This window comes from Vipera ursinii (genome assembly GCF_947247035.1).
Source record: "Vipera ursinii genome assembly, chromosome: Z".
Taxonomy (NCBI): Eukaryota; Metazoa; Chordata; class Lepidosauria; order Squamata; family Viperidae; genus Vipera; species Vipera ursinii.
The window spans coordinates 107,959,386-107,985,112 of NC_139517.1; the positions used below are offsets into that span (position 1 = coordinate 107,959,386).

Below are 25,727 nucleotides of genomic sequence, written 5' to 3' on the forward strand. Positions count from 1 at the left end.
TATTAGTGGTAGCCAAGAAAGTTGAAATTATAAATAATTTAAAATGTTGCAGTTTATTGGCCAACTAGGAAGTAGCACTAGCTACCCATGCTTCAAATAAACAAATTGGTGGGATTGGATTGAGTGGGATGTTTTTGTGTCCATGCAATGAATGAATGTTTAGATTGATAATTTGAAATCTTGACAATTTTTTTAAATTTTCTTGGCTTATTAATGCTATTAAAATTATAGCTAATTAGCAAATAATTTTTCAATTGTCTGATTAAGGGGAAGTTGTTCATAGTTAATTCTGTTCTCCAATAACAAAGTATGTTTAATTTATAGCTTTGCTGGTGGAACATGGGATTGGGAATATTTAGGATTTGCATCCCCCGAGGTAATTTTTGTCATTTTAGTTATATGAATTTGCTTATTACAGAAATGATTAAGAAATTACACTTTGCATGAATAGCTTCCCAATGTTGTTGCAAATTGTATAAAAGTTTGCAAGGTGTGGATAGGCTTTCTATTTTTTGTAGATTTACAAATGCAAGGTTTTTTTTTCTATCTAGCGGTGAATTTCTATCCTTAAGGGTTTGATCGGGCACCCTGGTCTTCCAGCTTCTCAAGGTCTACTTGAGCTCTGGCAGGGCAAATGGTGATAATTGTCACAACTAAAACAGAATTTTGAACTTAGTTAAACAAATGAGAGTGTTCCATCCCTTGCAAATGAAGTTCCCTACTTGTTCCTGATTGTTAGAAAATGAAAGCTTCACTTAAGGTTGTCATGGCACAGCAACCTTGCCAACAGTGTACCACAAAACAACAATCACTTACCGAGCTGGCTCCTGAATTGAGTTTACTATGTAGCTATGATATTGGTACATAATTTTCATTTTTTTTCTTTTTAATGCTTCTTATTTGATTATAGTCTTATAGTTATAAGTATTTAAAACTCTTCCCTTTTAATGGGTGCAAATATGTTCCTGTAAGACAGGTTTTAACTATTTTTCTGCACAGGCATTGGATCACAAACAAAAAAGCTAGATGTAACATTGTACCAGATTACCAGAAGAGTTTAATTTTCTTTTTTGTGTCATGGAAACATATTTTTTACATCTGTCATGTGATGGCCAAGATATTTATCTTTTTTTGTGCTCTTGGTATCTTGCCCATAAAGTTGATGCTCCTGCACAGAGTTCATGTTGGAAACATCTAGGCAGAAAATCAATGCCTTTTCTTTCTTTTTTCACTCTCTTCCTTTTTTCCTCCCTTGTTTTCCTGTTATTTTCTTTTGTATTTTGTATTATATTCAGATAATTTTTTTTTAAAAAATGAAATACAGGAAATATCTAGTGCTGTGGAAGATCTTTTGGCAGGAATATCTTTATTCCAGCATGTATATTCCTGGCTGTAGTTTCTACCCATCTCTGGGCAGTTTCTTTTTTACTGCAAAATAAGCAATTGCATCTGGATATTCTTCTCAGAGAACATTTGTTTCCTCTTGTTTTTCTTTGTGGATGACAATTGTAGTTTTACATTTTAAAACCTTTTCTTTTTAAAAAATTATTGTCTGCTCTGCATGCAACTTTGAGCTTCAGTCCATTCCACCCTACACCATTCGAGAAACTACATACTTTGTGTCATATAAAATAGCCTTCAGGAAGTATTCTGACTATAGACAGTCTCTTTGTCTCATCTGTCTTGTATACATTGCCATTGCTTCATTGAACAAGCTTGAAGGAATTGTACATCTGAAAATGGGGATGGGTGATGACTGTTGGCAACCTTTTCTCTGGAGTTGATATTATTTATTTTGGAACTAAGCATTTCTTTTTCATAATTTTATTTAAAATTTTAAAAATGAAGATAAAAACTAATACTTAATATACATAAGCAAGAAAAAAGAGATAGAAATAAAAGAAAAACTAGAAGTGAAAGAAATGGAAAATAGAAAAAAAGAAAAAAGATAACAAGATGTGGCTTCAATCTTTTCTACAGCAGTTATAACTACAATTTATAAATTTACCTCTTTTTCTAAATCCTCAACCTGACTCTCTTCTTTTTATAATTTAATGTATAATCATCAAAACCATAAATCATAAATTCATTTATTCTGTTATACGCAAAAAGTCTGTAAAGGATTTCCAGTCAACAGTAAACATAATAACCTTTCCTTAATCCAGTAAATCAGTTTGGCCATCTCAGCATCTTCATCATCTTCATGAACCAATCTTCCATTGTAAGTATTGCTGAAACTTTATAAATACGGTACAATAATCTGGCTGTACTTATCATATTAGAAAAAAACCAAGTTCTGAGACTTTTTTCCAATCTTTTTTCATCAATCCCAGAATAAAGACTTCTGGTCTCAGTTATCCCTTAAACTTTAAAATCCTCTGAATCAGTATTTGAATCCAAAATTTTCTACATATCCACCAAGCATGATGAAATGTTCTTATGTTCACAATTCCACTGTAATTTTGAAGTGCCTTTATACGTTCCAGACAATTTTGTCTGATGAAAGAGTGAATGCTGCTAAGAAGACAACACAAAGTAACCTGCAGAACTTGTAAGGTGTTTTTTTTAAAATTACTCCCTCAATCTCTTATCCTGTCTTATAATTCGGTATTTCAAAACCAAAATAAACAAGATAGGAGACAGTGGGCATCCCCGCCCTATTCCTTTCTGTATCCTTTCTTTGATATCCGTTAACAATTATTCATGCTTCCTATGAAGTATAAATCAATCTTACCCATTTTATATAAAGTTCTTTCCAAAGTTCATTATCTTACAAAACTTTCAGTAAGAAAGCCACGTTCAAATTATTCCAAAACTTTGAACAAGAAGGTCCAATCCAAGGACTAGTACGCATTTAAGAAAATCAAATGGCTTATTTTTCATTTATGTTATGCCAAATATTTCAAAATGGCTAACACATTTCTAATATTGTGCTTTAACTGTATTCTAGGTAGAAATCCATATTGATCCTCATGAATAATTTAAAAAAAAATACTTTTAGTCTATCAGTCAGAATTGTTTTAAACAACTTTTAGTCATTATTCAATAATTATATCAATCCATACTTCCTTGTTAAAGCCAAATTTTGTTCCTCTAGGTATTACTACCATATTAGCCTCTTTCCAACTTCCTAGCGTTTTTCCTCCCTCTAGGATATCCATTGTATTTTGTAAAGATTGTAAAAGTTTATTCTCAAAACATTTATAATAAGAACCTAGAAATCCATCCAATCCAGGAACCTTTTCTGCTAATCTTTTTTGTAGCTTCACAAACTTCGCTTATTTTTATAGATCCATTCAAAATTTTTGTTCTTCTGTAATTCTCAGTACATTTTGTTTTTTAGGGCATCATCTATGTTCTCCAGAGATAAGTTACTTGCATTATACAAGATGAAATAATATTGATAAAATGCTTTCTGTATTGTTATGCTATCCATTAGTACAGTATCTTTCATTTGAAATTTCAACATTATTTTCTTGTAATTTATATGCCAGCCATTTCCCTGGTTTGTTTGCAAACTCAAGGGTTTTATTGCTTATATAGTTCATTTTTATTTCCATTTTTCTAACTTAACATTGATAATGTAGACGTTTTATTTTGTTAAGACATACTTGCCTTGAGTGGAAATTTATTTAATTTTTCTTCTTGTCTCTTTATATCATCCAAAATAGGTTATGCTTTCTTCTGCCTCTTCTTTTGTTATTTTGTCTTATTATATTGTCTAAAATAACTTCTGATAAAAGTTTTACTTGTGTCCCAAATTCTTAAATCAGTATTTTTATCTAAATTATTTCTAAAAAATATTTTTTACAATCCTCCACTATTTCTTATTTCTATAAAACTTAAGAACTGGATTTTTTTTCCATAAACCTATAGGATTATGATCTTAAAAAGTCTTTGGTTGAATCCCTACTTTAGAAACCTTAGTATACTAGCCAGATTCTTTGAAATGCAAATCATATCTATCCTGGAAAAGCATCCTGTTTTTCAGAAAAAGTAGGTGTATTTTCTTGAATTGCTGATTCTGTCTGCATATATCAATAAGCCCTAAATTGTCCATCAAATCAATTTGCCTTGAATTAATTTTAATATTATTCTCAGACATTCTATCCAGTAGGGAGAGAACATTCTGGAATTGAGCATTTCTAAGCTTGTCCCAAGGATGATGTTTTTAAATGATCTCTGGTTCTGGTGGTCAAATCATCAGCAATCTCATTTTCCAGTACTTTTCCCCAATTCTAGGAGATTAATTTTATTGCATTCCAAGGATTTATTTTCATTGTATTTAGAGAAGCAACTGATAAACTCTTAAGTGGCATTCTTGTAAAGAAAGGAAATAAATAATAAAATAGCTCTTGTTCTATATTTTAAACTGTATGGATATACCAGAGAATAGGCTAGATTTGGTTTACTCTTAAAATGCAAGGCTTCGTCCTCCTGTGGTTTTAACAGTGATGGCCATTTTTAGCATTTAAAGTTATTTGTCAGAATCCCAAGAGTTGGTGTTAGCCAGAGATTTCATGGAATGGCACATAAAACTTTCAGTTGCTGCAAAAATTAGATGTTCTTACTGAATAGCAGAATTTTAGTATGTTGTCTCAAAAGATCATTCCCTTTAGTATTAGTGAAATGTTCCACCAATTTCTTTTCAAAGGAAGTGATAAAAATCCTGACTTCGGCTTAAAAGGACCCATTACACATATGTAGCCACCTGGATGAGATAGTCTACTTCTGATCTTGTTAGGGACCTGTGAATTACTTTCTACACTCTATATTTCAAAATTTAATTTCACTTACTTTTCAAGAATCTTTTATTAAAAGTTACATGGTGATAGTAATGGTGTCTATTTGGTTGTGTTCCGTTATGAGTTGATCATCCCTATTTCTACCACTACAAGAACTAAACATTGGTTTTATATAATGTTTTTTCACAAATTTGTTTCTGCTTCCTATCAACTACTTGTCTTACTTGCTTCACTTTCTTTTACATCAGATCCTAGATATTTGTAGTGCATTAGATTTTTGTGTGGATTGTATTGCTTTGGTTATTCATATGCTACCAAAGTTGGCTAACCTTACTTATCAATTTTGCAAAGTGAGTATCCACTACCTTGCAAGCAGAGATCTTCTTTTAGAAAGTTTTTCCAAAGTTATTTTCTTTTCATTGGGCTTATATAAATAACTGCTAATTTTTCATTCAATATTATTGCCAAAAAAATTACAGAAAAAAAATTGAGAAGGTAGTGCTCTTTTGTACTTATGTGTTTGGGCATATTCTTGTATCTCTGTTAATGTAAGCTTGTTACTTATCTTTACAAAACAACCACAGAGACTATGGATTAAAAATACAGATTGCTTACCTCTGACTGTAGTTCTTCAGATAGTCATCTCTGGAATCACTCAGCTATTATCTCCTCTCCTGACATCTCATAAGGACTCATTTTTTTTCAAGGGCTGAGCCAGTTTTGGGAAATTAAAGGAACAGGTGGAAACTATGATCAAGTGTATCCATTTGGTGGTGAGTGCTTCCAGCAAAAAGACTGCTGCAACTCTGACACAATTACTATGCAGGAGCATTATTCACATGTGTAAAAGCATAGTTGACTATGCCTTTTTATCTTTAGCATTTTGTTTTTGATCTGTGCCTTACAATTAGCATCATTTGTATGAACGAGTTCATCGTACTGTGAAAGATAGCACAGTGGAGTGAATAAAAACTGGAAAAATGAATATCAAAGAAACACTTTCCATGTAGCTATAAGAGCCCAAGTAGCCCCAGCCTAATGTGTCGTTAGCAGGTACAAAAGAGTGGGGGGAAATGAAAAGGAAATTAAAAAATAAATCTTGCTAATAGCAGGCATGTAAAATATAAATACGAAAATGCGAAGCTAATTAACTGGGATAGAGAGGAAGGGGTTTTTTTCCTTCTTCAATCCTTTCTTTAGGATAGTTTTGTGATTTATACAATTGCATACTTATGCATATTTCCTTTTTATAGTCACTGGATAGCATTATGCTTGCAAGACTATAGTTTGCTTCTTATATTCAGATAAACTGGCTGGCTTTTTTCCCCAATAATTAAATGTTTGCAATAAAACATTTTAATTATTCAAAATCAGTAAATATTATTTGAAGTTTGCACTGCTGTATAACTGGTATGAGAGAAATTAATGATTTATTTGAGAATTAGCCTGTTTATTATATAACGCTAAACAATGAAATTATTACCTAAACTAAACTTGATCAGTATTTAAGATGAGAATATTTTGAAAAGTTGAAGCAAGTTAGTAAAAAAAAGTCATCTTAGAAGCATTAGATGAAAAGATTTGTCTAATTCAGAACTCTTATCATTGACTAAACCAACAATTTTTCCCCCAAGAATTTCCTCTAAACTATTTCATGCATTTTATATCACTGACAGCATCTGATTCTGATATTAGTTAGAAATAATAACATTATAATGTACAGTCTTTTCAACCCCTCCCTCAAACTTTAGCACCACAGTCTAATTAGTCACAAACTTAAGCTAGTTAGGCTTATGTGAAATATATACCATTTCTGGACAACAAATAAATATTGCTGATATCTTAGGTTTACAATGCCTACTCATATGTCCCCCATTGAGTTCCATTGCAATTGTGGATGTGTGCTCAAATTTTTGACCTGCGCTCTTGATTTTTGAAATAAAGAATACTTGTCAGTTAGGACTAGGCACACTTTAAAAGTAATTTGGGCTACAGATTTCTGTGTTCCTTCAAAAAAAAAAGCACAAGATAAAGCAAAATAAAGTGACTGAAAATAATCAACTGTCACCCTGTTCATTTTGAACAAAAATTGTTCCAGGATTTCACAGAACTGTAAGTCAAGAATTTTTTTTCACATTACGTAATAAGCAGTTAATGGAAAATATGTTGATTAGACCAACTGAATATTATTTTTAAATATTGATTCATGACCATGAGTTTGCTAGGGTACTAAATCCAAAGGTATAATTTATCAATATGACACTCACTAAAACTGCTGCAGATTATTTTGATAATTAACTAATAAGAAAAGAACACTGAGCTGGTGTACTTGCTAAGTGTTTTAACAGAGACATTACCAGGCAATTTTTGTTTGCAGTATTTATTTTATTATACAAAGAGTAGAAGGGAAGCAAAAGTCTGTTCATCAAATCTGCTACATTGTATCAGCGTGGATAAAAGAAGAATAAGAACTGCAATATCAATAATGCAGGCACATATATATATATATATATATATATATATATATATATATATATATATATATATATATATATATATATATATATATGCAACCAATCATGCAGCAGCAGCAGCTTCATTAATCTATTAGCTGAATTTATTTAGCAAATTTTGGTATTTTTGGAGTTTTATTTACAAAAACTGCATGGTGTTGGTTGCTACTTAGTTATTTACTTTTTATGAAACAAGTGATTTTATCGTGCATAAAATCACAGGGAGTGTTTTTTTTTCCATTAAGCGTGCTGTTTGTTGTGCTCCAAATATATTACTGCATGCTTCCCTGTATTTTGTAACATTTGGTTTATGCAGGAATATGCTGAATTTCAGTATCGGAGGAGACACAGACAGCGCCGACGTGGAGATATGCAGGGTTTGCTGAGTAATGCCCCAGATCCTGATGATCCAAGTGAGAGTACACTAGGTAACGTTTTCTACAGTTTTATTTTCCTTTAAACTAGCTTGATTTTCTTTTTTTAATCAGAAGTTTAATGGAGGACTATCATATCTTGACAGTGCTTTTTTTGTAAGAAGAAAGGTACCAGAACTCACACCTTGTTAATCTTTTATTTAAAAAATTACATATTCAATTCTTAGCAGGACCGGTGGTTAAGAACTAAATAGTATTTTTTCCCATTTTTTAAATTTGGGATCACACTTTTACACCAAAAATTTTAAAAAGATTTTCAATTCACCAACAATTTTTAAAAATAAAGAAATTATTTACTTTTCGCACTTAGTCAATCACTATACACACACCCATACATGTCAGTTGTGTAACAAAACATAATGGTCGCCACCCACAGTAAGCATTCAGCGCACAACCACACGACCGATCACAAGCCGAGCAGTGCCACAAGCCAAGTGGTACCATCACAACCAGTGCAGACGAAGTACGCATGCATCAGACTCGACACACAAGCAGCCCACATGCACTGTTTTAATGATTTTGCCGCTGATGTGCTACGCTCAACAGGGCAATTCACATCCACGTGGACCAAACATCAAATTTTCAAAAGTTACTTTTAAAATTGGAAAATCTGTTGAAAAAAGGTGCCAGAACTCTGTTCCAGTGTGTTCTATGACAAAAAAAAGCACTGTATCTTGATATTTTGGAAATCTGTCTTTTTATTTTTATTTAACATTCTTAAATGTTAAATAATAGAACCATCTTTAAACTTAAAAAAAATGACATCAAAGCAAAAAAAAAAATAGAAAAGACAAGAATACAAACTAAACCTCCAACCAACCAACAATACAAACCAAAAAAGAAAAGAAAAAGAAATTTTATACTTATCAATACTTACTGGTTTACTCATAGAATATTGTAATATTATTAGTACAAAATGTTGTAAAATATCACAAAATCTCTGACATAGTAACACATATTGCTTTATCCTTTGATTAGTAGAAAATGCTATTACTAAATGCTAAATACTAAAATAGTATTTATATAATACTAAATACTAAAAATAGAAGATACTATTTTTTCTTTTCAAGAACAGATAGATCACACATTTCCAATAATCATTCCTTAACATCTGAAATAATATTACATTTCCAATTTCTCAATATAATTCTTCAAGCCACCTCCCAGCTTGATATAGCTTAATGAGTTCTAGTCTTAGGCATGAAGACAACTGAGTGATCTTGCACCAGTCTCTCTCAGCCCTAGGAAGAAGACAATGGGGAAATTGAAAACGTTGCCAAGAAAACTGGAGGAGCTAACCTAAGCAGTCACCATGTGTCAAAGACTAACTTGAAGGCTTTCCTTCCCCAAAGTTATTAAAAGAACATTTGTGGTGTGTGTGTGAGAGAGAGAGAGAGAGAGGGAGAGATGTTTTAATCCCAAATATTCTGTAGCATCACTTCAGTTCACATAAAAACAGTGGATTAAAAGACGGGGAGAGAGACAAGTAAGCTCCTTGTATTAATTTGTAAACTTTCCTTGAGCAGATACTCAAGAAGCTGGCAGTAACAGAAGACATGGTAATTCCATGGTGAGTTCAGCTTCCATGAGTATCCTTCACAGCTCTTCTCTTCATGACTATACTCCTGTTAGTCGCTCTGAAAACCAGGATTCTCTGCAGGTATAGTCCTTTATCTTTTCTTTACTATTTGATTTCTTTAGCTTGTATCTGTCTATCTTCTAACTTCATCAGCTTATTAGAAAATATATATTATTAGTTATAGAACTGACTACATAAGATTTCAAATAGAGTCTTAGCCGAAATAATCATTATTGATTATACTGGCATACAGTATATAGGCATTTCTTAATTTTGATATCTCTTATAGGCTCTGAGTTCCTTGGATGAAGATGATCCAAACATACTTCTTGCTATTCAGTTATCATTGCAAGAATCTGGCCTAGTTATTGACGATGAAACTAGAGACTTCCTGACTAATGAAGCTTCATTAGGAGCAATAGGTACTTCTTTGCCTACAAGATTAGAATCTGGCCCAGTAAATGTAGATAATCCAAGAGCAGCTCTAAGTAGCACTGAACTTTTAGAACTTGGTGATAGCCTGATAAAATTAAGTGCAGACAGTGATCAGTTTTTGACAGACCATCTTAGTTCTCGCACTTTCAATAATACAAGAAGTGGCTTATATTCAGCATCTGGTGAATCTGACTCAGGTAGCCAAGATCTTAATATAAATGAAAATCTCCTTGGAAACATAATGGCTTGGTTCCATGACATGAATCCTCAGAGTATTGCACTCATTCCTTCCGCAATTACAGAAGCAGATGATGATTCAGAGCAACCCAGTACTGAAGAGAGGTTAATGGAGCAGCCACAAGTAAGACAAGATCTTCTAGAGGAAAATGCACCTTCTGAAGAGGCCATCAAAAATGAAGGCACTCAAAGAGAAGAAGGTGCTGCAGCTGGAGACATTAGTTATGGAGAAACAGTTCCACCAAGTGAAGATGCTTCTGGAGACACTAGCAGTCAAATTGTAAATTCAGATCTTTCGCGTCAGACATCTAAAACTTCACCTGAATGGGCTGAACATGTGCATTTGGTATAATCACAAAAAGTCTGAAAAAACATGAATTGTTTGTGGAGCCAAAATGACTAGGCAATTACCAATGGTACAATATATAGTGGAAACTTTGACCAACGCTAGCAGTTGTTTACCAGAATGGGATAAACAGAAATTTCCTTGGTGTTCTTTATGAAGCTTATTTGAACCTTTCAGGGAATTTCTATTACATTGGACAGTAACACGGCTTGCTTATTTGGAGGAAGTAAAAAGCTTGTACTCCATGTTCCAAACATAATGCATTATCTATTTAGCCTTAGGCTGACGATCCTTAACTTGAAAGGCTTCCTTTCTTCGTTTAAAGAAAACATTTTCTCCTTTTTCTCTCATTTGTCTTATCCTTTAAAAAGGTTTAGCACTAAAATTATGTCTTATTTCCCCCAGTTAATCAGTAACAGTATGAACTGAAGTAAAGTGAACTTTTTCTAATTCGAGTAAACTTTTCATGTTTATATACCAGTACAGATGTGCCAAACTGAGCAGCAAATCAACATAAAAATATGCAGTATTATTTTTATGCTCTTATTTTTAAGGATGTAAAGAACACATACACATGAACACGTACACATAGAGACATAGCTTTTTGAAATTTCACTCATCAACATTATGATTGCATTAGCATAATTTTATCTTAATTAAATCTAATTCTCCTATTAAAGGCATTATTTTAAACAGCCAAGTTGGCTCAGTTGAAAAGACATTTTAACAGAAGTGCCATCTTCTCTATTCATTCTATGCACTATGAGTGCAGTTGCTTTGAGCAGTAACATTTTACAAAACAACCAAGTTTGCAACTTTCATAAGCTAGAGACAGCCTCCTTGCCGCCACCCAACCCAGGAAAGATTAATAATATCACAAACAACATGTTACTGTGCCTTTGCCTAAGCTAAATAGTTGCCACAGTTAAATGAATATTAGTTATCTGTTCTGGAGTATACTATGCTATGAACTGCAGAAACCTCCATAAAACCACTCATGGCCTTTCCTTTCCACTCAGTACCTATATAGGGTATAAGCCTTCCCCGTACAGGTATAGCATGCACACCTTGAAGGATCCCCATAGGATTCCAGAGAGCCTTATTTTTCTCCTTCTCTCCCTACCCTATCTTTGTCAGCATGCATTTGAGGGCAGTACAGCATATATTAGTATCTGTGTGTGCCTCCTGTATTTCCATCCAGCCTACTTGTTTCCCTCTGTGAAGTTGTATGAGCTTCAGCTGAAAAGAGAGGGAAACACAGGAATAAGAGTGTGTGTTTCCAGCACAGGCACTCTGCAAAGTGGGCGTGAAATTCAGCTGTTCAGACAAATTCCTTGTTTGTAGACACTATAGTTACGCAGGGAGTATCATAACTGTCAACGTTTTTCAGAAATAATAAACACTACAATGTATTCTTTTCAACTGCACAATGTTCATTTAGTGTATGATTGGTGTTTCATATTTTGTAAAAAAAAACACAAAAAACCCCAAACCTTCCCTAATAGTGTCCTACTGTGAAGAAAAGTTTTGTTGAAATTGGCTTAAAAACATCAAAACCTCATTGTAAATTAGTGATGCAGATTGTAACTTTAACTAGAAGTAATTGTTTTAAATTACTGTTTTGCTTGCATATAATCAAAATCTAGGTTAACAGAAGCAAAAATGAATTAAATACTCCATTTCTTTTTCGTTTGACTTGATATGATATGTCTGATACAAAAACTTGCTACTGATTGTGTACAGTAAGGTATTTTGATGGCAGAAAAGGTATATATATTGATTACTAGGTGTTACAAAAAAAAGTGTTAAATCCTTCATTTAAGCATAACTGTTGGGATCTTGCAGTCCCTGTGGCTCATAAAATTAAATATTAACTATTTAATCCATTTTTAAAAAACTCTGTTTATTGACATTATTTGGAAGGAGTAGTCTGCTTCTCTGTTATTATATGCTATACCTCCATTATATTTTCTAGCTTGGCTTCTAATTGACCTGTCCTGAAAGTATTGGTGTTGATTCCCTTTTTCTAGTCTTGGAAAATTATCTCTTTAGAAAGCTATTACAGAAACCTTTCTAAGTTAAAATAAATCTTGAAGACACTGTCATCACTAATTGGTCTTAAATATTTTAAATACACATACAGCTTCCTTGAATTTTAATTTCCAAATAGAATATTACATGGTTTTGTATATTGCATTAAGATGTCTTGCAAAGCTAAGAGAAGATATGTATGAGTGCTTTTTGTGATGATAGTGAAGTTTGTGGGTTCTGGTTTTCTGTAACTTGGTTTAAATTGTGAAGTATATTCCATTGTTAAATTTATTCTGAGCATGAAATTTAGCATATTAAATTTGTATTTTCTTGACACATTTAAAATTTAAGACCATCCCACTAATTGAATTTAGAATTCTGAAAGAAAGTTTGGCAAGCCTATTTTGTAAACCAATTAATTTTATAAAGAAAAACAAAACTACTATAATCTTGAAAATGGTATTTGCACTTTCATAGTATATACTTGATACATTCCCACTTTATATACAGTAGGATATTACAACCGTATAGATGTTTGGCCAAATGAATGCTATTAATAATATGTAAAAATTTTGATTAAACATTTATTACTTAAACTAATTGCTTTTATCCCTTGTATTTCTTTACCAAATATTGTTTTAGATGAAAGAATGGTGTTTCGAATAAAAAAAGTTCATACTGGTATGCAACAATTTGCTGAGATTTTCTAGTAGAGGGTTTACTAATAATTCTTATGCTGCACAGAAGTAGTTTGTTCCTGTGTAAAGAACAAACATCATCTGCAATACAGGTGGTCCTGGATTTACAGCTATTCATTTAGTGACTGTTCAAAGTTAAAACTGCATTTTGAAAAAAGTGACTTATGACCAGCTTTCATACATACAATTGTTGCAGCATCCCCATGGTCACATGATCAAAATTCAGATCCTTGGCAACTAATTTATATTTATGATGGTTGCAGCAAATCAGAATCATGTGATCACCTTTGTGACTTTCTGACTAGCAAAGTCAATGTGGAAGCCAGATTCATTTAACAACCATGTTACTAACTTAACAACTGCAGTGATTCACTTAACAACTGTGGTTAAAATGTTGTAAAATGAGGCAAAATTTACTTAACTGTCTCAACAACAGAAAATTAAGACTCAATTACGGCCATAAGTCAAGGACTACCTATAAAATCAAACCAAACCCCCTGAAGCAGAAGACATCTTCTGAATGCAGAAAGGAATCTTGAGATCAAACTCACTATTCTATTTCAAACATTGTATAATGTTAGAAATAGGTATTTTGAACAGAAATAGTCCAAAGATAATTAAGCATTTAACAGCTGAAACTCTAATGAAAATAAATAGCACTGTTAATAGTTCTGCTTAGAAAAATCTCAGTTACTTGTGCATTTTTTAAACTGAAACCAGGAAGGAATACTGATTGAAGTGCAAATTTGCCCTGAAATATCAATCATTCATTTGAAATGTTTATTGTTAACAGATCTAATAAACATTATAAGAAGGATAAATGAATAAAGTTGGTGTCAACCTTTATTCCAATGTTAGATTATAAAACGTCTTAAGTCTTTCAGAAATATTATATCTTTGTAGATATTTATTTACACTTTTAACATTTCTATACTACATTTGCAGGTAGTCTTTGTTGATATGGGTAATTGAGACCAGAATTTCGATCTAAGTGATGCAGTTGAAAAATGCAATTTCACAATTTCAGTCGCTGTTTCAGTCCCTGACACTGGTCCTTAGGTGAGGGGCCAAACCAAACCAAGCCATTCCCAGCTTAGTCCCTGTCAGCCCCCAACCTTGGTAAAGTAAGGGACTTCCTCCTCTACACCTTCCCCCACCTGCCTATCTTTCCCCCATCTCTGCCACCCTATATAATAGCACTGGGACCTTCAGCATTGTCAACTGGCCACCATCATTCCTGGACCTCAGCTATATAAGCTCCAGCACACCACCACTGTCACTGGGGAGTGCTGCCTCAAGCCACAGCCAACAGCCTTCCCTATGGGAATGAGTTGAGTTTTGCCCAGTGACATAGGGCTATTGGCTGTGGCTTGAGGCAGCACTCCCAATGCCACTGGGCAAAACTCAACTCATCCCTACCGCTGCCAGCATCAGCAAGAAGTGCCACTGAGCAGGATAGTAAAAAAAGACTAAGATGGAGGGGAGGAGGAGAGATAGGTGGATGGGAGAGCTGAAATGCCCCTGAAGTTGTAAATGTGTAGAGGTTGATAAATGGCTGAATTTTTATCATGTTACTGCTGCATCAGCCATAACTTTGGGGACTAGCTGAATAAATGGTAATCAACCAAGGACTAACTGTGTGTGAATTATATTTGTTTGATTCAAATTTTTGTAGTGTTGTTATGGCATAAATTCTATAAATGTTTCATAAATTCTTTTTTTTCTGCCTGGAAGTTCTCTTGAAACTGCTACTTTTGTACAATCTTCTTTATTCAACCCATATAGCATTCTTTTCACTTCATGAAACCAACAAATCTCAAAATAAATAAAAACATATTGAGAATGTCAATGTAGACATTCAATACAGCAAATACATATTCATCTGGATTCAGGCGGTAATGATGCTTCTTTCCCAGCATTAGTTGTGTGTCGACCAATAGGTACTTTTAAAAAACAAAAGAAAAATGCAGTTATTGCATTTATGTTACTAAATCTTCCTCTCACTTCTCACAGAAGATATAATTTATTTTAAAAGCAATTACCTAACATAACAGTTTGCATAATTAACTGTTTTTATCACCTTAACCTTCAAAGATCTAGTTAAGTGATCTTAATATTTTAATGTGGTAAAGCTCTCTATTAATAAAAACAATCCCTTTTTGTTGTAATTATTGTTAGAATTTCTAATACAATGGTATCATCTTAAGGTTTATATTCAGAAAATAAACTCATTAGAAAGTAAGCAAAACAGACATGGTCATAAATTTTGATGACCTAATTCAGATAATCATTTAAGACACATTTTAATAGAAATAAGCTGTAATGAGTTTCAGTTTTGCATAGTGCTGTTTGCCTCTCACTATGTGGTATAGATTTGATCTGTAGCTAATTTAAGTTAAAAACTTACTATGCCAAAAAGAAGTGTTCCAACACCAGAATAAAATACTTCTGTCAACTGCAAAATACAAATTTTGAATTAGAATTAAGCAGGAACAAAAGTAATTAGGGTTCCTTAAAATATAGTAGTATCCATGTGATTTGCTGTCCATTTCCTGGAAGGCAAGTATTTTCCTTGGGTTAAGGATTTGATGTAGATTTAAGTTGAAGCTACTTGTCTAAGAGTTGTACTATTTTGCTTTTAAAATGAACAGAACCAATGATCTATGTCTGCTCTGCAAACATACTACAGGGAAAAATGGGGGGAGGGTTTAACTGTCAGTTAGATGAGGGCCCTGTGGTAATGACTATTTTTGTACCATCTTTTCTTGATGGTTTGACATCTTCAGATGTTTCTACCCTTCTTCATTGCAGCACTGTGTAAGGGTAAAATAGGACAACACTTCACTAAATTGGTCCTAAATTGAGAATTGTGGTGACATTCTTCATATGCTTCATCTACCCCTTTGGGAGTTAACAATTAATTTACCATGATGGGACTTCTTATCCAGATAATTTGTTTATATGAAGTTGCATGCCAGCTGTGCCCCTTCGTGGCCCACCTGTTACATGCAAGCTCTTCATTTATTCCAAAAATATGCCATATTGGGCTCATCCTTCTGTCTATTTGATGTAGAGTGTTGCTCCACAGGTTCTTTTTGCTAGAGAGCTAGCATTTAAACTATTTTTGGCATTATACATTTACCTGCTTACCAGTTCTTGCTTTTTCCCCAAATATGTTTACCTTTTGTGAAGTGTCTGATATGCTTTCAGTAAAAATTCCACATATAAAAGTTAAATGCTGTACTTCTAATGAAACTATAGTCTTCCAGCCAAAAAAAATCATAAAAATTGTACCTCCAATTGCATTGAAAAGACAGTGCCATATTACCTGTACCACTGTACCAGGAGACTCCACATGACTGAGTTCAGCTGAATTTGGAAAACCAAAGGCTGATTTAGCAGAATTAAAAGTATTTGCAACCATAATTACAGTATAAAAGCTAAAATGATTATAGTTGCATTCTTCCTTAGCGTTTAACAAGATAGGAAATAGCTTATGAAATTAAGAATCAAATGGGTAAAACAAAAAAGTTCTGAGACAAAAAAATGAAAGTACTTCACTTACTTGTGATTGCATGAAGATACAAAGAACTCCAGTAATGGTTAATGAAAGCAACATGACTAACAATATTCCAGATGTGATGGTAAGTTGCCACTGAAGAGAAGCAACAATAGAATCATATTTTTGTCATCTCACAAATATTAAGATCTAGAATATCTGAATAATATGATGCATACAATGAAAAATTCTAAGTAATCCCATTTCATCCTCATCACAACATTTTCATAATTGGTTTCTTAATAAATACACTGGAGTCCCTACCAAACTTAGTATCTCTGCTAAATTTTTATTTCTTAAATTTATATGGCAGTCAACTCAATGCAAAATTGAAACAGAACATTGTACCTGGGATGATGGATGACTCACACATACACAATGATTTCAGTAAGGTGGAAGAACCAGGTCTTCAGCACCTTGTAAAAGGCAACTTCCAGAGAAGAAATGAGGAACACAAGGCAGCTCCATTAAGAGTGGTGTTCAAAACCACAGCCGAATGAAAAGCAGGTGAGTGGGTCAGAGAAAGACAGGACTTTCCACAAGTGCACCAGACAGTTACTTCTCATAAGAAGCATGTCTCCTGTGGATTTAAAGCTCTTTCGAATCTCAAAGCTCTAAACCCACCAAAGAGATGTTCCTTGTGGGTCCAATGATGGTTTCTTGAGGAAGAAGGGCCAGTATGATTGCCTCAGAGATGAAGTCACCTCTATTTGGATCCAATTACATGTTTCTTAGAAAGCTTTAACCAACCAGGAGCGACACAGATCTAAAACAGATGAGATCCTCAAGGATCCCGTCCACTGCTTTGGGACCAATAGTAACTGAACAGTCTTAATAAAAATCTTCTATGCCACTTTATATCTTGGATGCTTTCCTTTCCCTATGTAGTAGTCTTTTCTTTGATTCAACTCTCAGAATTTACAATTTATTTTAATACTAATAAATGTACTTCAGGAAAAGATGAATCCAAACATTTCTATTGAACGAATTTTTAAAATTTTGTTTTTGTTATTTTTCAAAATATAGACAAATACCTCATTTAACAGCTACTTGTTCAACAACCTTTTGAGCATACTACTTTTTATTCTTGTAATTGTAATATTTAATCACATTACTATAAAAATGCAAATTAGTGCTGTTTATTTTTATTGCTTTTAAAATAACAGGAAAAGGAAAAAACAGGCATATAGAATATTTAAAAATTACATGATGCTTAAAAAGTATATTAAAAATAGAAAAATAATAATATGACATTACAATGATTAACAGTATAATTACAATTCTACATATAATTATCTAATGCAAACGTGTGTGTGTATATGTATACACACAGAGACACACACGTGTGCAGGTGTATTTCTAATGTAAAATTACTATCGTAATTTTTAACCTATATTTTGAATAGATGAGTCCCCTATTTTATTATACTTATCCATGCAAACTCCATGTCTATAGGCAAACAACTCATAAGTAACAAGTATAACCAGGTCTCCATTGAGTAAATGGGACTTAATGTCACTCTTCTAGCTATGGAGCCTTGGTGGAGCAGTGGGCTAATGCCTCCTTAAGTAACACCAGCTGCCTGCAATTAGTGCAGGTTTGCATCCCACCAGGCTCAAGGTTGACTCAGCCTTCCATCCTTCCGAGGTAGGTAAAATGAGGACCCAGATTGTTGGGGGCAATTAAGCTGACTTTGTAATAATGCCGCTTGGGTGTGTGTGTGTGAAAGCCCTAATAAGCAGGCATATACATAGAATGAAGGCTACTGCTAAGCTTGTAAGCCGCCCTGAGTCTTCGGAGAAGGGCGGGATATAAATGGAATTAAAATAAATAAAAATAAAAAATATAATAAAGACACAGAGAATCTATTTGCATTACCCAGTTGTCAAATTCCATGTGCTGGGAATGCGATTCAAGAAAATATTATTCTCTGCAAATGTTACCTTTTGTTACACATTCATATTTATATATTCCGCTACTTTCTCCCAAAACTTAGTAAGTATAGGATATTGTAAAACGTGTTTTTATGGAAGCATTATCCAACAAAATGCTTTCCTAGAGAATCCTTTTCAGAGAACTTTAATGGTGTCCCATGCACTATAAATAAGTTGTAGTTTAAGGCCCATTGACATTCCTGCTATAGAAATTAAGACACTCCCATTGGCAAGGCAATATAGAACCTCTTTATTCACTCTTAGACATTTCGTCATTATGGAGTACTGAGTGTAGATTAATGAGAAAAAAATGAATTTCAACAACTGTAGAATCAGGCTGAAAATTGACAAACATGAAGGGGGTCTGAATGCTTTCTGAATGCACTGTAGTTCAACAGACAGAACATACCTGATTTTTAATTGTGATTTAATTGTTCATATCTCAATTAGTTCTGTAGGACATTTAAACCATAACTGCTTACTTTTGTCTGAAGAGCAAAAAAATGCAGTCCCAATGTCACTACTGAAGTAGAACCAACAGTCCACATCAAAGTGTCTGCATCGAAGAAACTAAAACCCAAGAACACACAAATATTTCTATAACATTCATAATCACATCAACACAATGCAATTCAATTTATTCATTAACAACTTACGCATCAATGGATCCAAGCAATGTACCCATAAAGATTGTCTAAAAATAAAAATAACTTATTACATTACATGTATTATTACTATTATCTTACATAATATCTTTTTTTTGCATTTATTTCTGAAGGAAATTCTTCATTTTCCAATTCAGAAAAAAACTAATTCATTCTACCATATAGAATTTTTACATATAAATTCCCAGCCAAAAAAACCTATGTACTAAACAGTATTTGTATAGGTATGTTTTGTAAAATTATGTTAAACTAAAAAGAGATATACTGTATTAAATTGATTCAGATGAGGGAACATAATGGGAAGTTATAAATGTGCAGATGGAGGGAAAAGCCAATGTTTTAGAAGAATCTTGACAGACATGAACACTGGGTCCTATTCAACAAAGTGCAATTCAGTGGTGAAAAAAGTAAGATTTTACACTTAGGCAAGAAAAACCACTTGTACAGATATAGAATAACACTGCTGGCTCAACAGCAATAATTCTGAGAGGGATCTAGCAGTCCTAGTGGATAACCACATAAGTATGAGCCAGCAGTGTGCTGCAGCTGCCAAAAAAGCCAATGTAGTCCTAAGCTGCATCAATAGAGAGATAATATCAAGAGCAGGTGAAATATTAGTACTGCTATATACTCCTTTGGTAAGATCACACTTGAAATACTGCATCCAATTTTGGTCACAAAAAAGATGTTGAGACTCTGGAAAGAATGCAGAGAAGAGCAATAAAGATGATTAGGGGCTGGAGGCTAAAACACTTAGTTGCGAACTAAGTAGGTCTCACCTAACTAAGAGAAGGACTAGAGATGACATGATAGTAGTCTTCCAAAATTTGAGCTGTCACAGAGAAGAGGGGGTCAACCTATTCTCCAAAGCACCTAACAACAGGACAAGAAGTAACAAATGAAAGTTTATCAAAGAGAATTCCAACCTAGAACTAAGGAGAAATTTCCTGAGAGTCAGAACAATTAATCAGTGGAACAGCTTGCCTCCAGAAGTTGTGAATGCTCTATCCTTGGAGGTTTTTAAGAAGAGATTGGACAGTCATTTGTCTGGAATGGTATACCCAGGGATTGGATTAGAAAATTTCCAAAGTCCTTTCCAACTCTGTTATTTTGTTATTATTCACTTGAAAAAGTGCAAATGACAACAGTCAAATACTTGTAGCTATTGTATGTTTCAGGTGCATTCCTAGATGCAATCATTTATAAAATGCAGTTATCCTTATACACCACTAATAGTAAACAAAAATAATTTGAAGAGATTTGTGACCTATTAGTAATTAAGATATGACTCTGAGGTAGCTAATTAAGTATAGCATAAGTACTAAGGTAATCATGATGAGTTATATAATTTACAACATGCTAGAGTAAAAACCAACTATGGAGGAAAAATAATTTTTTAACCAATTCAGCTTGACAACTTTAATGAACGTTCTCGGGCTGTTTATGCCAACATACTGCATATTTATAATTGCTATCATATGCAATATAAGGATGAAACAGCATTTCCCCAAAACTTATATTGGGGGTGGAAATAGCTGTAGGATAGGAAGTACAGACTTTTATTATTTTGAACTTTATATGAATTAGATTAGCTTTCTCTATCCTGATGCCACATTAGCCAAGCTGGCTGGGACCTGGGACGATATTGGCAGAAATTCTGGTCCAGCACATTTCAGTCTGGAATGGAAAATATCACACTAGACAGTTCTATCTGTCTTCATTTTTACTGTAAAAGCCAAGTAGCACATTATTCAAATTATAAAGTATTGCAGAGCCTAGGTGCAGCAAAAGGTAGCAATGACATACTGTATATAATAAACTGATATTAAAATATCATTATTATATAGAGCACTACTTTCAAGAGATACTTACAAATAATGCTAATAAAATGACATTCAAAGGAAATTTTCTTCGGGCTTGATCACAACATGCTAAGGCAATTACTATTAGCACGATTGCTGGTCTAAAAATCAGATAAACATACTATTATCTTAGAGTTTAAAATGCCCTGTTATCTTACAATTGATACAATAAAAAATTAACATTCAATAAATAATTATAAATAAAACCACATTTACATTTAATAATCCAATAAAATGCCTTTAAAGGAAAACAATATAAACTGAATAGATCTTTTAATTTCTTTATAAGAAATGCAGTGATGAAGCACAAGATATTACAGTAAACACACCTTTTCTCAAAGAGCAAACATCAGTTCCAAATTTCACTCTAACCATATTGGATTAATAATTGATGCAGGTTTCCTATAAATAGAGCTGCTTTTCTCAGTGGAAATTTGAAAGGATGCTTTTCAAACTCACACATACAGCCCCAATGACTTGACTGAGTTTCCATGGTAGATTTGGAGGACATGAAAGCTTGACAGATGAGTAGAATCACCCCTTCCCCATTTTGGTTAGCAGACTGGCATCCATTTTTAAAATCTCAATAAGACAGAGATTCTATCTAGTTATGGTATTAGAACTGTGTCATGATTTTTATAAGAATATCTCTGTATTAAAACTCAACTAAGAGGTTAATTTAATTCTGTACGTAATTGACCTTGGCTAATTTTTGAGGCTAAACAGGACTGACTCTATGTACTTAGAACTTGGGTGGATGGCCTCCTCTAATTAGAGTTGTAGGTTAGACTGGAAGTAAAAAATACATTTGGAAAGAAATTGCAAATCCCTTCCATATTGCTACCAATAAAATAATGTAGAATAACGTAGAATCTCCTGACACTGAGTTAACGCAAGATGACTTTACCTTGCAATCCAATTTACTGAGCATACAACTTCTCTTTGATTATTTTCATAATAATCAAAAACACTCTGATGAAATTTTAGATAGGTGGTCATCTTATATCAAATATACAATATATTTGCTTAATATTATTAAGTAATGTTTCTTAGTAAAAGGTAAACTCTAGGGGCTGGTGCTCATCTCCGTTTCAAAGCCAAAGAGCCAGCGCTTGTCCGAGGACATCTCCGTGGTCATGTGGCCGGCATGACTAGACGCCAAAGGCGCACGGAATGCTGTTACCTTTCCACCATAGTGGTCCCTATTTTTCTACTTGCATCTTTACGTGCTTTCGAACTGCTAGGTTGGCAGAAGCTGGGACGAGTAACAGGCGCTCACTCTGTTACGTGGCACTTGGGATTCGACCTGCCAAACTGCCGACCTTCTGATCGACAAGCTCAGTGTCCTAACCCACTGAGCCACCGCGTCCCTATTATGTTTCTTAGCCTATTGGTACTACAAGTTGTTTGTTTTCTTGTTCAGGGATGTTGTTTTTTATAGTTTTTCTAAGAAATAATACCTTACTAAAGAGCAGATTTTAATAATTGACAGTTGCATATATTTATTATTGGGACTTATATATAATACTTACAATAGAGAATAGCAAAACCATGGACGTCTCCGAACCCATATTTTAAGGTACTTCCTAGACCAAAAAAATTCAAATATAGTTACAGAAAGGATACAATGGAAATAATTAGTAATTTATTTAATTAATTTTAAAATACTTCCATCTTACCTTTTTATATTCAGTAAGGATCAAAACAATATTTAAAATAATGAGGTTCAAAATGCAATAAAACAACATAAAGCATGTTAATCATCAGGAACTTCATTTACAAAATATTTTACAATTATTATGTTTTGAATAATTATACAGAAGAAATTACTTTTTTAAAAAAAATCCACCTCTGTGTCAACAAAAGGTGATGTTTGTGTGTGTGTGTTTGTGTGTGTCCAATGCTCTTCCTACTTTTTCCCATAACAGTAGCCCAGTAAGATGGTTTGGATTTTTTTTTCCATCCAAAGGGGGGGGGGGGAAATCAGCTGTCCATACAAAGCAGCTGTTTAGTAGCAGAATATAATTTTTAACCACAGGAGAAAAACTGTCAGATATAAATTTGTAAGTGTAGATTTTGCATAAGTCCATTATGTATATTTAAATGGTGCTTTCTGTACAGCTGAGCATTTTTCTGCATTTAAAATTGTATTTCAAATCAAAATTTGACATCCATAATTTTTGGGTAATTTGTGGGTGCTCCAGCACCGAAGGTTTTTAAGAAGAGATTGGACAACATTTGTCTGACATGGTAAAGGGTTTCTTGCCTTAGCAGGGGGTTGGGCTAGAAGACCTCCAAGATCCCCTCCACCTCTGTTATGCTGTTATTCTAGTGGAAATGTATTTACCTTTGTTACTTTGTGAACAATAGAACAAACTATTTAGCACATAATTTTCTATATCGCCTGAATAATAGACCTTGTGTCCCAGATGCAATTCAAGCAGTGAACATTGTGGAAAGACAAGGAACAGGAGACATTTGACCCCCCCCTCCATTATTCAAATCCTAAAAAACATGAAAGTTCTATAATGAATAACTTTGTTAGTCACTTTGAACTTGTTTATGTTTTCCTAAGTTGCACCTTATTTGCAGAGGGTGTTTTTCCCTCACAGTAAGAGGAGAAATACTTGGATCCACCAAAATGAAATATGACATGAGTTGTGTGTTATATTGACCGTTAATGTGTCTTTGTTTAAATGGATCTCCAATTGTTTTGGAGGGAAACTAAAGTTATATTTGAGCTGGGAAACCAGCTTTAAATCCGATTGGTTGCCGCCTAGTGGCGGCATGTATAAATATCTGTCAGTCTGTCGGTTGAGTTCAGTTCTGTTATTCATGCAATAAATCATGTTGCATCAGATCTGTCTGGTCAATGCCTACAAGAACTCACTACGCAACAACATGGGGGAAGAAAAAATGAGAAAAGGATGAAAAGATTAGACTTTCACATGTCAAAGATTAGGAAACAATTGGCTAAGAGCATGCAGCTTGGAACAAAGGCTGGGAGAAAATGCACCTTCTGCAATGTGGCAGATAATATGAAAAATATACACAACCCTCAACCATTCAAGGCATGCTGGTCATACTGATGTGACCAGATCTATCAATCATGTGATAGATCTCCTGCACACCTCTAGTGGCATATATGGCTGCAAGCAAAAAACTGTTTTTTCAATGGTGTGCAGTATTTAGGAGCTCACATGTAATGGAATGAGTTGAATTGCATTATTGTTGCAATTATTGCATTATTGTTGGAACCAGTTGCTGCTAAATTTAGGTACCCGCGAGAGTTATTGCTCCAACATATCCTGATGCCACCAAGTTGGTGACAGTTGCAATAAAGCACACTTACCAGTAGATGAACATACATATTATAGCATCAGTATAACCCAGTTGAAATGCCAACATGAGATATAATTTCCAAAGAAAGGCTAAGGAAACAGAAAAATAATTTCAGATTATATATTTAAAACAAATCAGGCAATCAAGTTTTGTCTGGAAGTTAAACGGTATCCAGAAAGCAAAAATGGCACCGTTTTTTAATAAATCCATGGATTATTCAGTTCACCAAATATGTAAGGTTAGATAATGTAAATAAAAACCTCTTGTTCCCCCAGGAGGTTATTCCTTTCAAATGTAATATACATCAGTTGCTTTTTCAGACACTGAACAACTGTGTGCTCAACAACTTTCTTAGATGAAAAGCAGCAAATTTTTTGCTGTTGTTTCTTCCTATGATTATCAGTCCTATGAATCAACTAGGGCAGGAGTCTTCAAACTTGGCCCTTTTATGACTTGTGGACTTCAACTCCCAGAATTCCTCAGCAAGATGGCTGAGGAATTCTGGGAGTTGAAGTCCACAAATCATAAAAGGGCCAAGTTTGAAGACCTCTGAACTAGGGAGTAGCAAATATGTGTAACTCGCTGAGATGCATAAGAGGAACATGTTGTTAAACCCATAATTTCCATTGACAACACAGGAAAATAGTTAAAATATTCTTCTTTTTTTTACTTATTTGATTACAAGTAGTCCTCAACCTGCGACTATAATTGAGCCCAAATTTTCTAATGCCAAGTGAGATATTTGTTAAGGGAAGTTTGCCCCATTTTACGAACTTTCTTGCCATAGCTGTTAAGTGAGTCATTGCAGTTGTTAAGTTAGTAATGTGGTTAAGTGAATCTGGCTTCCCCATTGACTTTGGTTGTTGGAAGGTTGAAAAAGGTGACCACGTGACACCGAGACACTGCAACTCTCATAAATATGAACCAGTTTGCAAACAACCAAATTTTGATCATGTGATGCTGCAGTGAAAAATGGTCATAAGTCACATTTTTCAGTGCCGTCGTAACTTCAAACAATTACTAAATGAACAGCTGTAAGTTGCATGAAGAAATGAATTAATGCTGAGAACAAGCAACATCATTTGCTGAATTCAAAACAAAATGTTTTGCATTTTCTTTTCTTTTTTTGGCTTATGTTGTTTCTTGAAATTGTTTCATAAATGAAAAAATGTTGATGGGATATGAATGAATTAATCTTTGACTGCTGCCAGACAACATTGCAGCTGGCAATGGAAATGAAAGATATATTATTAAAATTTCATTCTAGTGAAATTCCAGGGACGTATACCAGAGACTGAACATCAATAAAGAAACTACTTTCTGTACTTCCTTGATCGATTGCTTGTG

The 25,727-nt window shown here is 33.7% G+C and overlaps 2 protein-coding genes across 7 annotated transcripts in view; one reads left to right on the top strand and one right to left on the bottom strand.

Annotated features, from left to right (window-relative positions):
- ANKIB1 (ankyrin repeat and IBR domain containing 1) overlaps positions 1–14,316 on the top strand; it is a 63,012-nt gene extending 48,696 nt beyond the window's left edge. For 2 of the 6 annotated variants that reach the window (XM_083377254.1, XM_083377257.1), the window contains 4 exons: positions 325–376; positions 7,575–7,686; positions 9,219–9,352; positions 9,561–14,316. In XM_083377254.1, the coding sequence (XP_083233380.1) occupies positions 325–376; positions 7,575–7,686; positions 9,219–9,352; positions 9,561–10,295 (1,033 nt within the window). In that variant the 3' untranslated portion in view covers positions 10,296–14,316. The remainder of the gene's footprint in view (positions 1–324; positions 377–7,574; positions 7,687–9,218; positions 9,353–9,560) is intronic. The other 4 variants (XM_083377258.1, XM_083377259.1, XM_083377256.1 and 1 more) reach the window with 4 other exon arrangements.
- Positions 14,317–14,811: 495 nt separating this feature from the next.
- Positions 14,812–24,446, bottom strand: LOC310650207 (protein lifeguard 1-like; the record flags this gene model as incomplete). Its single annotated transcript, XM_083379039.1, has 8 exons — positions 14,812–14,961; positions 16,347–16,484; positions 16,584–16,673; positions 18,994–19,081; positions 19,168–19,205; positions 21,049–21,139; positions 22,571–22,624; positions 24,391–24,446. The coding sequence occupies 8 exons, from the start codon at positions 24,444–24,446 to the stop codon at positions 14,812–14,814; spliced, it is 705 nt and encodes a 234-aa protein (XP_083235165.1).
- Between the last annotated feature and the right edge of the window lie 1,281 nt (positions 24,447–25,727).